Source organism: Aedes albopictus, chromosome 3 (assembly GCF_035046485.1).
Source record: "Aedes albopictus strain Foshan chromosome 3, AalbF5, whole genome shotgun sequence".
Classification (NCBI taxonomy): Eukaryota; Metazoa; Arthropoda; class Insecta; order Diptera; family Culicidae; genus Aedes; species Aedes albopictus.
In genome coordinates, this window is record NC_085138.1 from 269,597,524 (window position 1) to 269,612,563 (window position 15,040).

Here is a 15,040-nt window from a genome sequence, read left to right on the forward strand (position 1 = left end):
TTTCTCATTACTGGTGGAATTCCTTGAGAAATTCAAGATGAATTTTCTGGTAAAATTCCTAGAGAAATTCCTGGTGGGACTAAAGAAAGAATTCTTTGTGGAACTCCTAGAGATGTTCCCAATGGTACATCTCTAGAGGAATTCCTTATGGAACTGTTAAATAGAGGAACTTACGATGATACTCTTAAAAGAATTTATGCTGGAGCTCCTGCGGGAACTCCTAGAGGAATAATAGTTGGTGCTCATCGAGAGATTCTTTTTTGAACTCCTTGAGGAATTTCTGGTAGAAGGGCTGGAAGAATTCTTGGTGGAGCTCCTACTGAATCTATAGAAATAATCAGTTGGATCTGGAAGAAATTTTATTATTTTTATCTAGTTTATGGACTGTATGAGATTATATATTTGAAACTTTTATGGCTTTATCGGTCATTGTCTACTCAAAGGCAAGGGAGTAGAATTTTTAAAGTAGGTAACGAAATGAAAGATTAGATAGTATTCGCTAGGCTGCGAACAAATGTGAAATTTTTTACTTTAGAAGGTGAAATTAGGCGCCGAAATGGAAACTGCATGTTATTTTTATGCACCTTTTTTTATGCCCTGCATAAAAATTTATGCCCTGCATAAAAAGAGGAAAAGTCACTTAGAACCAATATTGTGCATTTTTTTTTCTCTCTGTTCGGAATACAAACCACTGCAACCAAAATTTGATTTATTGTGGTATATCCCGTTTCCTTTGTATAGTACATGTCGTATTACTTTATCGCCATTGAAAAGTTATAAAGTTTTTGGTTTTGTTACAGTAGTCATTTTCAACTTAATCGCAAGGGAGGATTCTGATTGATAGGTTCCGCTTTGAACACGCTCCTTTTTTAGTCAAAATTCGATCCCCTAACGATAAAGTCAAGATATGATATCGATATTGACCATGCATCGGAACTCTAGTCCTTACTGTTTCAAACTAGTGAACACCGAATAAAAGATTAGGAATACTAATCCATTTGTCCTTGTTTCAAGATCTATCTCGGCCACACCTAAAACCGGGACCTATCACTTTCAACAAGGTGTGAAATGTAATAAGGATCAAAGTGTTTTCCTTTGATTACTAAGTTATGCTGTTCCACTAGTTGGAAACAGTTAGGACTAGAGTTCGGTATGGTAGATCTTTCTCCGCAACGCAACCCAAAAAGGTGATCTACCACGCTACGGGCTCCGTTAAAGATCGAGCATATTTTAAACCCCCTCATCCATTCATCCCTCAGCTTGGGTCGCCTGACACCTTGGATTGGGATTACCTGTTTGGTGGACTTTTCCCCCGGAACAGATGGTCCGTAGTGCTATTCTAAGCCGGCAGCTACACGGGACAATATTGTGCATAAGAATATTTATTATTGACGGTAACGATTGCAACGGCGGCCAGGGGGTGTTTATGGGAATAAGCGAATGGAAGTCACAGGGGAGTTTCAGGGGGCCCCAAGGGGTTTCCGCGGAGTACCAGGTGATCTCAGGGTTTTTTTTGGGGCCTGAGAGAGTTTTCGAAAGCATTGCAAAAAGTTTCAGAGGATTTTTCCAGGTGCGTTACATGGGGTCCGAGGGGTTTCAAGGGGGATTTTGGAGGCATTTCAGGAAGGGGGGGGGGGATTTTGAAAGCATTTCAGGATGTTTCAGAGCGGCGGGATTTCAGAGGGTTTTATGTAGTTTCTGAGCGTCTCAGGTGCGTTTCATGGGGTCCGAGAGGGTTTTAGGGGGACCTTTGAGGCGTTTCAGGAAGTTGCAGAGGATTTTCAGAGACCCCATCCCAAAATGCTTTGAAACGTTCCTGACATGTTATTTGATGTTCTTGATACCCTCTGATACGACCATGACCTGAAATACCTCAAAATGCCCCTGAAATATGTACTATCATACGCCCCTAAAATCCCTAGGAGCACCCTTAAAAAGCTCCTGAAACCACCTGAACTCCTCTGAAATTACTCTGAAATGTCGTGAAACGCCCCTCAAACCCCTTGTTACGCCTTTTAAAGGCTCCTGAGATCCCCTGAATTGCCCTTAAAGCACCTTGAAACGTCCATAAAACCCCCTAAGTTTAATTGAAATGCCCCTGAATTTCCCGTAATCCCATGAAAACGCCATAAAAACCTGACACAACGCCCTTAAAAGTCATCCCAAATCCCCTGAAACAACCCCCTAAAATGCCCCTAAAGCCCCTTGGAACCCCCTTTTCTGGGCTCTCTGGGAACTTTCTGGAAACCCCCATAGCCCCACATCAAATGCCCAGGAGCAAGACCAGTACTCGCGAACTAGATTCCCTCATTAACGCCCAAACTTAATTTATGCACAAATTTCCCACATTTTTAATTTATGCACCCCCCGCCATGTGCATAAATTGAGGTTTTAGTGTGCTAGCTGTCCCGGCAAACTTTGTCTTGCCAAGATATGGTGGTTTGACAACTGTTGAGGTCATTGTTGCATCGCACTCTTGATTGGTTTCATTTTGATCGTGTTGATTTTCTTCCCAGTTCATGAAAAATCAGTGCTTCTTCAATTTTCTAACTGTTTTAGTTGATTTGCGTCACTTATTCTACTACCACAGCTACCGTAAACCGGGGTCAAATTGATCAGCGGGGTGAAATTGATCATTTGGGTACTACATTGTCATTGCATACCAGGAACTTCTAAGCGTCGCAATGATCTCAAACTTCTTACCTCATCTAGTTCATAGATGTCTAAAGATGAGTTCAGACTTTTATTTGTTTAGAAAAAAGTCAGTTTTGGAGAAGTTTCCGAAGAGTCGTGAGCGTCGGTCGAGGAAAGTTCGCGTTTCGTTGTGTGAATATCTCAGTGTGCCAAAATGAAACTCCTGGTGGTGATGCTCCGTCGCCGTCGTAGGGACCAGCAGAAGTTTCCGAAGCGTCGTGTGCGTCGGTTGAGGAAAGTTCGCGGTTCGTCGTCTGAATGTTTTCAGTGCGTAGAAATTTATTTCCTGGTGGTGATACTCCGTCGCCGTCGTAGGAACCATCCTAAATGGATTTTTATCGTGTGAATGTTTTAGTGCGCCAAAGCGGCATTCCTATAGGATTGCGTGTTTTGGTCATAAGATGCCATGCAGTGATAAAAGCTACTAATTGGTGAGTTCGTTCCATAATACAAATAACAATATTTGATTTATTTAATAAACCGCAAATTTTTGTATTTACTGGGCAATTATTGGAAGGTTCGTCACGTTTAGTGACGGCAATCATTCGCGATTCGCTTTCTGTCTCACATTTTGTCATTGTTATTTCTGCATTTACAAAAACACTTTGATTGATTTGTCACCTTCGGTGTCGACACGTGTGGTGATTTTGGCCAAAATGAAACATGTGTTATGAGTATAATAGAAGTTACGTGGATCGCATCACTTACCAAAGAGGGTCCTGCATATGTAACTTGCTCCTGTACCCACTATCTAAAAGCCCCTTCACGTGTCAGTAAATATTGAGCAATCACCTTACGTGGGTGGTTGATTGTTTGCTTTCCGCGTGAAGCGAGCAATAGCGCATCAGATGGCATGTTTTGTCACGTCTTTTGTTATAAATCTTGAGTGTCCACCTAACAGGGGTGGCTGATTGTTTGCTTTCCGCGCGGAGTGAGCAATAGCGCTTAAGTTTGTATATGTTGTCGCGTCTTTAATTGTAGATATTATACGACCACCTGACGTGGGTGGTCGATTGTTTGCTTTCCGCGTGATGCGAACAATAGCACTTCCGTCTGCTTATTTTTTGCTTCTTTTGTAGCAAATATTGAGCGACCACCTGACGAGGGTGGTTGGTTGTTTGCTTTCCGCGTGAAGCGAACAACATCACTGCAGTCTGCACGGCATGCTTCAACTTCAAAAGGTCATATTACTTATCAAAGTGAATCCTGACCCAACGATACCTTCCCTACTAACAATCACTCCTTCCTGCAGCCTTTGGTGGAGACGTGCGGTAAACGCCAACTTTCACATAACAAAGGTTGCTATTAACATTCCTTCCTTCTTCCAACCTGACTGCAAGGACGTGGCCGGCGCCGTTATTGTACCGTTAAAGAGAGCCTCTGAAGCGTGCACAGTGAGAATGTTGACCACTCCCAGTCAATTATTCAGTTGATTCATTGTGCAACTATCATTGGTTCGGGTCAATCACGGAGTAGCAACCATTGATATGTGCAGTCAGTCTAAGCTAAAGCTAAGCTAAGCTAAGCTTTAGAAAAAAGTCAGTTTTGCCTTATTTTTTTTAGGAATTTGTAATGAATTTCTCATTTAGCTGGAATCATTGCTTCTAAACAATCGATTGCCACTATGACTTCCCGTAATTTTTTTGTATTACCATTTTTGTGGAGCCTTGGTTGGAAAGTTATGAAGCTATTCTGAATATGAATAAGTTAAAAAAAGTTCTTTGTAACAAAAATCATTTATTTCAAAGGAAATTGCCTACCTTTAGACGTTAAGGAGAGAATTTCAAAATTTAATTTTGCATTTTAAGTGGCAAATTCACTAGTTGTAATAGTTTTGACGCGTTATTCGGGTTAAGAAGAGTAAAATTAAGTGGTTAAGGATTATAATCTTTTCAACCGATGCTTAATTGTATACTGATCAGTTTCGCCGCAAAGTGGCATCCTCATTTTTTTTTTTGAATTAATTTAACTAAAAGTTTAAACTTGTTGAACAAAATTCTGTCACATGGTTTGATGGAGATCCACTGGGTACGGATTTTACAGAAAATCTTTTGGCATTATTTGAATTGTCACTAATGTAACCCGCAAAAGTTGTTTTAAAGTGATCAATTTGCCCCCGGATTACGGTACCTTGAATACGAATCGAATCATGCAAGAGTCAACCAGATTAGTTCCCCCTTTCATGAGTTTTGTTGCCTCAAAGGGTCTTCAAATTATTTTTTTATTTACATATAGATTAATGTATAGAATCGAAGTTCACATGAATAACTTCCCAACGATTCTAGAATGGTTCTGATTACATACTGGTTTTGTTGCACAGTTTTAGCTTGCCAAAGTAAGAGCCACTAAAGGGGCTTTTCTCAGTTGCAGCAGATTATCGGTGGTCACAGTGGTCAAATTCAGATTTTTCCGGGGGTTTTGAAAACTAGGCATGTACTTCTTTCATGTGAGCCAAAAAGATACAAAATCGGACAAGCCACTTAATGATTGGACGAGTTGTCCAAAGTTCGGGGTCGAAAATTACCCCAAGGTCTTGTTTTATATTTTTTTCTTAGTGAATAAGACTTTTTCTCATTGAAAATTGTGTCTAGAATTTTTTTTTTTTTGGTATCAAAGATACAATTGATAGTTCAATTTTCTGCTTGTTTTAAAAATCGATGAAAAATTAAAATACTAAGAGTTAGAAGTTAGAACCATTTGACCATTTGACCATCCTAGGCTTTTTGGGGAATTTTTAGCCTTGGAGTCAGCTTCCTACATAAAAATAATTTCAAAAATGTAAGGGTAAGGTTTTCGGAAAATTTAACTTGTTTGACATCCAACTAATCTATCCCTAAATTTTAAAAGTGGAAAATTAGTTTTGTTTTTCATACGCCCTTCTTGAAAGTTAGGTGAGGATTATTGCATAAAGGAATATTTCCGGGCAGCATTTTCGGATGGAATCTAATACGTGAGAAACATTTCATTTGAGTTTGAAAAGGTCGCGTCTACCCGATTCATTCGTTAAGCAGGATAAGCTCAATCACATTGATAACGTCTCAATTTGATTGAAACATTTATTATTTTCATGAACCATTCCTACCCAACCCTCGAATATTTTATCTCTCGGCATTCGGTAAGCGCGCCTCGCGATATCTCTCTTCTCCGGACAAACAGACAGTCACACGGCGTGAAAGAATAACAAAAAACGAAAATAAAATCAACAAAATCCACAAGCAAGCAAGTGAATGGAATGGTGGCAGCCCGGTTTGTACCATCATCATGCGCGCCAGGTAGAATGGGTCAGCTACCAAGCCCAGCATGAGCCACGGGCCACCGCTAGTGGACTACACCAATGAGCTACATTCACAACAGCCCTGTGGTCGTAGTGACGGCGGGCAGCAGTCAGTGGTCAGCAAAAAAACCGCAAGAAAATGTGTGCGATACCGCTTACTCGCTGGCTAGCCACTTGGAGTGTTGATCAACCAACGCAAGTGACATGCTTTGGTTGTTTCCTCACCGGGTTGTTACCTCGCTCCTCTCTTTGGCTCCAGCGAACGCATATGGCACTTTGATGATAAGAAAACTTTTCAGCTAAATTACTCTCGATGTTCAACAGCTGCGTCGGTGTACCTACGGGAAATTTTATTTAGTGCAAGTGGATTCTTATGGTGCCAAGGCATTGGAAAACAGTGTGTAACTAATTAAAAAACATGAATCGTACCAAAAGTAAAAACCAACGGAAGGCGAACTCAAAACCGGCGAAGGGAAACTGTTCAGAGCAGGTTGCCCAAGCGCCGGACCAAAGTGGAATGATGACGACGACGACGACGACGACGCCGCCAAGGGGCAAAGCGAGTCATCGTAGTGGAAAACAGGGAAGTAAATTCAAGAATGTTTCTGCTAAGGTGGACACGGGTCGCTCGACTGACGTGAAACCAACCGAATGTAAACAGCAAGATGAACCAGTGGTTGACCTACCACAAAAGATGGAAAGGGCAAACAGTTTTAGTCTTACGCGTAAACTGTCTAAAATCTACAACAAACTAAGTGCGAGTCGTGAAAGTTTGTCATCTAATACTGGAGAAGAACCCTCTAAACCGTTTCAGTTCACTCGAAGTCTCAGTTTATCCTCTATCCAACTAAAGAAGAACTACAGACGTAGTCAAAATGAATCCAATCTGGTGAAACTACACGAGGATGCTATTTTGGAGCACGCTGAACATAGTGACGAGCCCCCTCCTGTACCGGATCGAAGATCAGTCCCTGTGAAAGTAGAAGTTCCAAAGCTTGAACGTTCAAACAGTATTATTGCTTCCTTCCGTCGGAAGATCAGTTTCCGATCCGAAAGTAAACCAAAAATGCCATCCAAGTGGAACACGTCCCTTCAAAATCTGCGCCAAGAAGACTACATGGTCAGCTACCATGACCTTAGTTTTGTTGATTACGACCAGTTCAATCAATATGAGACCCATCTGGAGCGAAGATTAAGTGCAAGTCAAAGTGATTTATCCGCGAGAAGACCTGCGTCAATAGCTTCCTCATTACCCATCAATGAAGCGTCCAATGTTTCGGTAATCAAACGGCGCCAAAAAACGGATCACGACCTGCGGCGGAAGACGCTGGTTCGACACAGCTTCGATTTTGAAAACAATCTAGACTTGGACAAAAACCTCTACCGCAACAGTATCGACGACGAGAAGTTGAAATTCCTGAGCAAAATAAACCGCAAATCGTTTCGCTGGAGTGCGAATGTCGAACGCGATGTGGACGCCCTCAATTTGGATAGTTTGGATCAGTTGAATGTGACGAAGAAGCCTTCCGAAGTTCTTGTGCACTCCGTTTCGGCGGAAGGGGCACTCGATGTGTGTGATAGTGGCATGGTGGATGGGGGTGAAAGTGAAAGGGTTATTGAGAAGCAGAAGAGCTCGCCAGATAGTTCAAGTGTAGGGTATGTGAGCCGCAGCGAGAGCATGAAGCGTTCAAAATCTTGCAACGACAACACTGTTGAAATGAACCGGCCGTTTGAACAGGTGAGTGCACATTTATTGGGGGAGTGGGAGGCCAGCAATAAAATAACTTCAAGCTTAGCAGCTCCAGACGGGAAGGGTAATCAAAGTAGAAAGGTATTTTCATCGATAAGAATGGAATGTTATCGCGAATGATTCGAATTATCAATTTCAAAGCATTGGATAGTCGAAATTACAAAAAAAAGTTTGGCTGCCGAAACATAAGCTGAACAAAAAACGATATCAATGTAGGGGGAATAGGGGCATAATGGACACCCGGGGCGAAATGGACACCCCTGTTTTTGCCAAAACCGTTGACTTTTATGTAAAACTCTTAATGCATAAGTGTAAAAGAACAAGTCATTGTTCTATTTTTCAAAAGTACCATTTATATTCCTTTAAAATAACCAAAATATCATTGAAATTGAAGTATGTTTTTCATATGGTGGATTTCTTATAATTTCGAAGCAGCAGCAAATAAGGTATAACGAGTGTTTGAGTGTGTCCACCATAAAACAAGTGAATTGTTAGCTTAACTACATGTATACGCAGATTTAGCAATGGATGAAGTATAATATTTTTGATCAGAACTTATTCAAAATAGCAATTTTAATGTTGTAGTCAATTCGGGGCGAAATGAACACTGGCAATTATGAATGGATGTAAGTGCGTTGCATACTGTTAGGCGTTTTAGAGAGTTTGAAAAAAAAACAATCCGATTATTTTAGCCTAAAATTTATTTAATTAACTTTGATTATATGTAAACTCATCTAAGATGGAGTATTATATCTGTGGTATTGATCTCCGTAGGCAAATTACTTAACTGGTCGATATTATCAAAGATACAGCATAAAATAAGCAGGGGTGTCCATTATGCCCCGATGGGTGTCCATTTCGCCCCGTACCTTTCCTGACAGCCTCAAAAAACACACGGTTTACAATTCACTATTTCTTCACAATAATGACATTCTATCTGCTGCAAATTATTGAAATACGTAGGAAACAAGTTAAAGTTGTAAGCCAACTGATAATATGTTAAGTTATTGTCTGTTATACGGGCCTAACATACTCATTTGCTTATGGTGTCCATTATGCCCCTAATCCCCCTACTGTAACATAAAAGAGCCACAGCGTGGCACATGTTACATGTAACAGCCCCTGGCTTCTTTAGAGGTGTTGAGATAATTCCATATTCGGAATGCGTACGCGTAACTGGACCGAAACTCAAATTTTCATAAATTTTGGTGACCGGGAACCTATTTAAAAATCAATTTTCAAGTTTGTATGAGAGCGATTTGAAGAATCAAATCTTATTGGGTTTTGTACTGGGTGGAGCCGTCAAGCAGTTGCGTAGCTATCAAAAGGCAATACCAAAAAATGTCTTTGTAATGAATTTTAAGTGTAAAACAAACTCCAAAATTCCCAAAAAAAAAGCACAGTGGCATTCGTAAAAAAAATAAAAAATTGTTTTCAAATTTAAAAATCCAATTGCAGTGTTTAACCTCTTGTTAAATTAAACATGGGCGTTCTCAGATTTATTTACATTGGAGTATTGCCATAGTTTATTATTTATTAGTTTATTACTTTCTTTTAAAACCATATGATACGGAAGATGTACCGTCAACCGGAGTCAAAATGATCTGAGACGTTTCTTTCTGTTGGATAAAGTGTACTTTAAATAACAATCTTTGCAAATATCGTACCGTACGTGGAGTCAGCCCGATTCTTGAAAAGACATTATTTAAGGTGTATTCTAAATCTAAAGTAAATGTCCAGAGATGGAAAATGATGAAGATTGCAAATGAGCAGATACAAACCAAAACAAACCTACTCGTGAACAACAGGGGCTGAGAATACTCGCACTTCTTTATTCGTGAGTAAGCTGACAAGCACTCGCATGCGATTCACGAAGCTTCGCTGAGTGTTTTTTTCGCATTTTGATGAAAAACGCATTTTTAATACTGGCAGTGCTGCTTTTCAGGAACTATGAAGCATAAAGCATTAGTTTATGAGGGATAATCACTGGATTTGCTATTATAACCACATTAAAATGCACTTTCCGAACCTTCACTAGTTCCACTAAAATAAAAACTCATGAATGTTTTTGTTTTCGTTTTGCTTCTTACTCACGAAGCAGGCGGGTGCGAATAAACTCATTCGGAATCGTGAGTAAGCATTGCACAATGGTCCACGAACCAGATTTACGAGGAAAGATGCATGCAGCGCCTTCAAATGATTTTTTAGACAAACATGGTCTTCTACAAAGATGGTGCTAACAATAAGGCCCTCTTTCCAATGTACATCAAAATTAGGGTGGTCCATATTTTCACATGAATTGGAAACCAAACTTTTTTATTTGCAAGAATAACAATATACATTTTTCGGAAAAGTTGGAAATCTATCAATTTTGAGCAAGTTTGCTGAAGACAGTTTTTTTGTAGCTTTAAAATTGACCGATCTAGAGATATATTTCTGAATTAGCTTAGGGTAATTCAAGAAAAACAGGTTTTCTGGCTTTAACTGTTTCAGTTTCAATTTCTCATCAAAGTCGCACAAGAATCACTTGTAGAGCATTTGAAAACACGTTGATTCGTGCGCTGAGACGATCGTTATCTCTTTTGGTTCAAAAGTTTTGTTTCGGCGGAAACTTTCAGAAATGACGTTTAGAGGTCGCCCCGGCGAGATTTTTGAAAAATGACAATTTTTCGTAATATATTTTGTACAAAATTTTTCGTAATATATTTCATACGAAAAATTAACATTGTTAGTTGGTATTTGTATCAGAACCCTTTCCGAGCTGACGGAAAGCGCCCTTCAGGTAGTTGAGGGATGGTGTGCTATATGACCTTTCGGTAAATCCGAGTAAAACATCTATTGTTCTATTCTCGGATGGAGGGTCTTGTTTCCAGGACTGAAAAAAATCCCGGGATTCAGGGATTTTATTTTCCAAATCCCGGGATTTCACAGGATTCCGGGACAAATTTAATTTTTCCAAAAAAACGACGAAAAAACTATAGAAGAAATAAAACGGTTTCTAAAATACAGTTGGCTCTCTACATCTCGATATTGAAGGGACCATCGAGATAGGGAGAGATCGAATTCAAGAATCAATTTGTAATGCACACTAGATTGAAAAATCGTCCGTAACTAGGAAAAACCATCAACAAACAGATGTCACTTCGCCTTCCCAGAATGTTTTGCACCTAAGAAACGAGATCTAGCAACCTGTTAAAATGGGCATATCGACATATGGAGAGAAAATTTAGAAGAAAAACGAACGAGATCGCATCGAGACAGAGAGATATCGAGATAAGGAGATATCGACATGTAGAAAGGTAAAATGTATGCAGATTGAAGGGACCGACCAAACCATCGAGATAGAAAGAGATATCGATATGTAGAACATCGACATGTGGAGAGTCGACTGTATTTTTAATCAAATTCGATGAACTAATAACTATTTTATTCGAAATAAAATACATAATTCCAAGGCATTTGATAGGGTAAGTACAATTGGAGACATTCAAAGATACTTGAAAACTTCAAAGTAAAGTACTCATCTTCTTCCGGAATATGTTAACTTGGGCTATTATTATACAGATTATTATTATTATTAGACTATTATTAGACTATTAGACAGATTATTAGACTATTATTATACAGAACTTCCTGAAATTCCTGAAGAAATGCTTTATGATTTATCCTAAAACATGAATAAGTTCTGAGTGGAATTCCAAGAAAAGCTTTCATTGGATTTTTCAACTCGTATCTAACAATATTTACATTCCTAGAAGAAAAAATAAATAAAGATTTAATAGAATTGCTGTAGCAATTGTTAAATAAATCCATGGGGTCTCTTTTAAGTTATTTTTGGGAACATCTCTCTCTCTCTTCTTGGCGTAACGTCCTCACTGGGACAAAGCCTGCTTCTCAGCTTAGTGCTCTATGAGCACTTCCACACTTATTAACTGAGAGCTTCCTCTGCCAATGACCATTTTGCATGCGTACATATATCGTGTGGCAGGCACGAAGATACTCTATGCCCAAGGAAGTCAAGGAAATTTTGTTTACGAGAAGATCCTGGACCGACCGGGAATCGAACCCGTCACCCTCAGAATGGTCATGCTGAATACCCGTGCGTTTACCGCCTCGGCTATATGGGCCCTTTTTTGGGAACATGTTTGAGAATTTTTCTAACGGAATTTGGATGAAAAAAGGTTAGAATGGTGATATGAAAATTTCAAACATTTCGTAACATTTTTTGTCAGCATTTTGTTTTGTTTTTTTTTTGTAAATGTGTGAAGTAATTCAACTATATTTGGAGATAAATTTATGTTTAAATTTTGCAATTCCGATTAGATTGTTTAGTGAAATAAACTTTGAAATAAATAACAAAAAACTTTGGTAAATCACGCCGAGGACCTGGGATCGAATCCCACTCCCGACAAAACTCGCAAAATGTGAGTTCTTCCTTCGGAAGGGAAGTAAAGCGTGGATCCCGTGATGAACTAGCATAGGGCTAAAAATCTCGTTAATACAGATAAAAAAAAACTTTGGTAAAACAAAATCAGATTAATTCAGGGCAGACCCTCAACAAACTTCTAAAAATCAAGCCTAACTTTACCAAACACCGTATCCAACAACCTCCATGAACGAAGAAAATCGAAGGGAAAGTTTGCTGTTCCCATAGCAACTCATACATTGAGCATTTTAGTAACGTGAAAATTTTGGGTATTTTTACACAAACCATCCCCAAAGGTTTGTGATACAAGTAGTTCTTAAGGACAAATGTTTTGAAATCCCGCTTCAACAGTGCATCAAAATTTCAGACGAACAAATCTCAAAAAGCAAGCTTCAAACAACAATGCAATTTATTATTCTGTTCTTGCTCACTTGTAATAAGTTTAAAATGAGAAGCTCAGGTGCACCGGTTTTGTTTACGAAGAGTTTTGTGCCCTCAAAATCGTGAGTAGGTCGGCCATTGTGGCGGCCATTTTGGGATTCTAACAAGTCTGTCCTTAACGAAATTCAGCGCCGCATGTGATCTTTTTAAATCTATTTTTTGGTTACATATGTTACATACGATGTTTGGTTAAGTTAGGCTTGAATTGATATGAATATCTTCAAAAAATCCCTTAAATAGTCTTATTAAATTCATTTAATAATCTCTTCATGATTTCCATTTCAACATTTCTATCCCGAAACTCCATTGATAATTTTTTCGATATATTTGGCAAGATTGCAATCTTTAGCTATTTCTTTAGATGTTTCTTTGTGGTTTTTATTTTTAATTATTCTAATTTTATGGTATTACATTTATTGCACGATTCGCTTTTTTTTTATTGCACTGGGATATTGCACGATTCTCTGGAGTGCTGACAAAGTTCAGCCGAAAAATGTTTAGGTCTCTCTGCTAGGTTGTGCTTTTACCTCAGCAATATTATACACATTGCTCTGTTTCTCTTTGTTATTTCTGCCGAAAATCTGTAAATGGTATGCTGTTTTTTCCTTTAAATAAACTGTAAGAAACTTTGCAAAAGTTTACATATTTCACGTATTTTCTGAAAAATGTATAACAAATACGCCACTAACAATGTTGAACATGGCCATCAATTCCAGGAATGCTACCAGAACAATCTCGTAATACCTTAAAATAAATCCTTTAAGGAGAAACTTTAGAGAATACAAACATGGCTGTCACAATGGCCGTCTTGGTCCCCTATTCACGTTTTCAAGAGCACCGATCTTGAAAATTCGTAAACAAACGCTCTCGATTTAGAAAAGCTGCCTCCTTTTGCAAGTGAGCAATAGAGATGGTCGGGTTTCAGATTTTACAGACCCGAACCCGACCCGTACCCGAACAATTTTCAATTTCAAAACCCGGACCCGACCCGTACCCGAGAATTTTTTGTTCCGTCAAACCCGGACCCGACCCGAACCCGAAAAATTTTCGTCGATCAAACCCGAACCCGACCCGAACCCGAAAAAAAAATTGCCAATAAACCCAACCGAAACCCGAGTTAAATAATAATCATAAAATGTATCGGATACAACAAATAAAACATTTTTCTGAATACTGATTTATCTACATTGGTACCAAACCCGACTTGAACCCGACATTATTCAAACCCGACCCGACCCGTACCCGAGAATTTTGAAATTGTTTAAACCTGGACCCGACCCGTACCCGAGCTTTTTTTAAATTTCCAAGACCGAACCCGACCCGTACCCGTCGGGCTCGGGTTCGAGTCGGGTTTCGGGTTTGAAAACCCGAAACCCGACCATCTCTAGTGAGCAAAGCCAGGCTTAACAAGTGCGGCTTGATTCGATGCTTAGTTCGTCAGATTTGTGCCTCTAAAGTTTGTATGCAAAATAGCAATGGGATTTCTTGATGTTTCACCTTAATTCCACATTCAGATATTCTGCCTGCAGATTTTTTTTATTTGTAATATAACGCCACAATGAAAAATGAATGGATAAATATTCTGCCAAAAAATGTTTGGAATATTTACTAGGATTTTCATCAAAAACTTCATGTCAGTAGATAAATATAAACTATACTCTGGTAGGTACAATTGGATGAAAAAAGGCTACATTGATAAAGAAGATTCAAAGTGAAAGGTTATATTTTAGTAGAACACATTATTGCTATTTTCTGGTTTTCGGGAAATCCCGGGATTTTCGGAAAAATTTCCCGGGATTCGGGATTTTTCAGATCCCGGGATATTCCGGTATTTTTGTCCCGGGAAATCCCGGGCAAGACCCTCTAGGTGAAACCGTAAAGGCGTTCGACCTTTGTTTTCCTTTGATTCTGGAATCGACGTGACTGAACAGGTAAAGTACATTGGAGTTATTCTTGATTCCAAGCTTTCCTGGACACCTCACACTGCGTTCAGAACCAAGCCAGCTAGTATGGCCTGTGGGCAATGCCAGCGTACCTTTGGTACAACTTGGAGTCTGAAGCCCAAGTATAACAAATGGATTTACACAACGGTTTTTCGACCAATATAGGTTTATGGTTGTCTTGTGAGGAGGCAAAAGAGCGAAGTGAGAATGATCTTCAGAAAAAGGCCATCTCTAAAGGATGTGCTTAATGACGATGTCTGGAGTGTTCGCTTCAAATCGCACGGCTATGCTCGAAGTCATTTTTGACATTGCCCCACTACACATCCATCTTAAACAAAAGCACTCTCTTGCACTTACCGTCTACGGGTACTCATTATATTAAAAGGAACTATTGTGAACCACAAATCAACACACCACAGCTCATTGTTTCCACTTTTGGCGCATTGTGATAAATTTCACCTTGCTTACAATTTACATTTTACATTTACATAAACTAAGAGTTGTAAACACAA

General features: G+C 39.2%; 1 protein-coding gene across 4 annotated transcripts in view; it reads left to right on the top strand.

Moving 5' to 3' along the window:
- LOC109433210 (pleckstrin homology domain-containing family G member 5) overlaps nt 1-15,040 on the top strand; it is a 446,136-nt gene that overhangs the window by 11,141 nt on the left and 419,955 nt on the right. For all 4 annotated transcript variants that reach the window (XM_062860800.1, XM_062860795.1, XM_062860798.1 and 1 more), the window contains exon 2: nt 6,293-7,706. In XM_062860800.1, coding sequence (XP_062716784.1) covers nt 6,387-7,706 — 1,320 coding nt within the window. In that variant the 5' untranslated portion in view covers nt 6,293-6,386. The remainder of the gene's footprint in view (nt 1-6,292; nt 7,707-15,040) is intronic.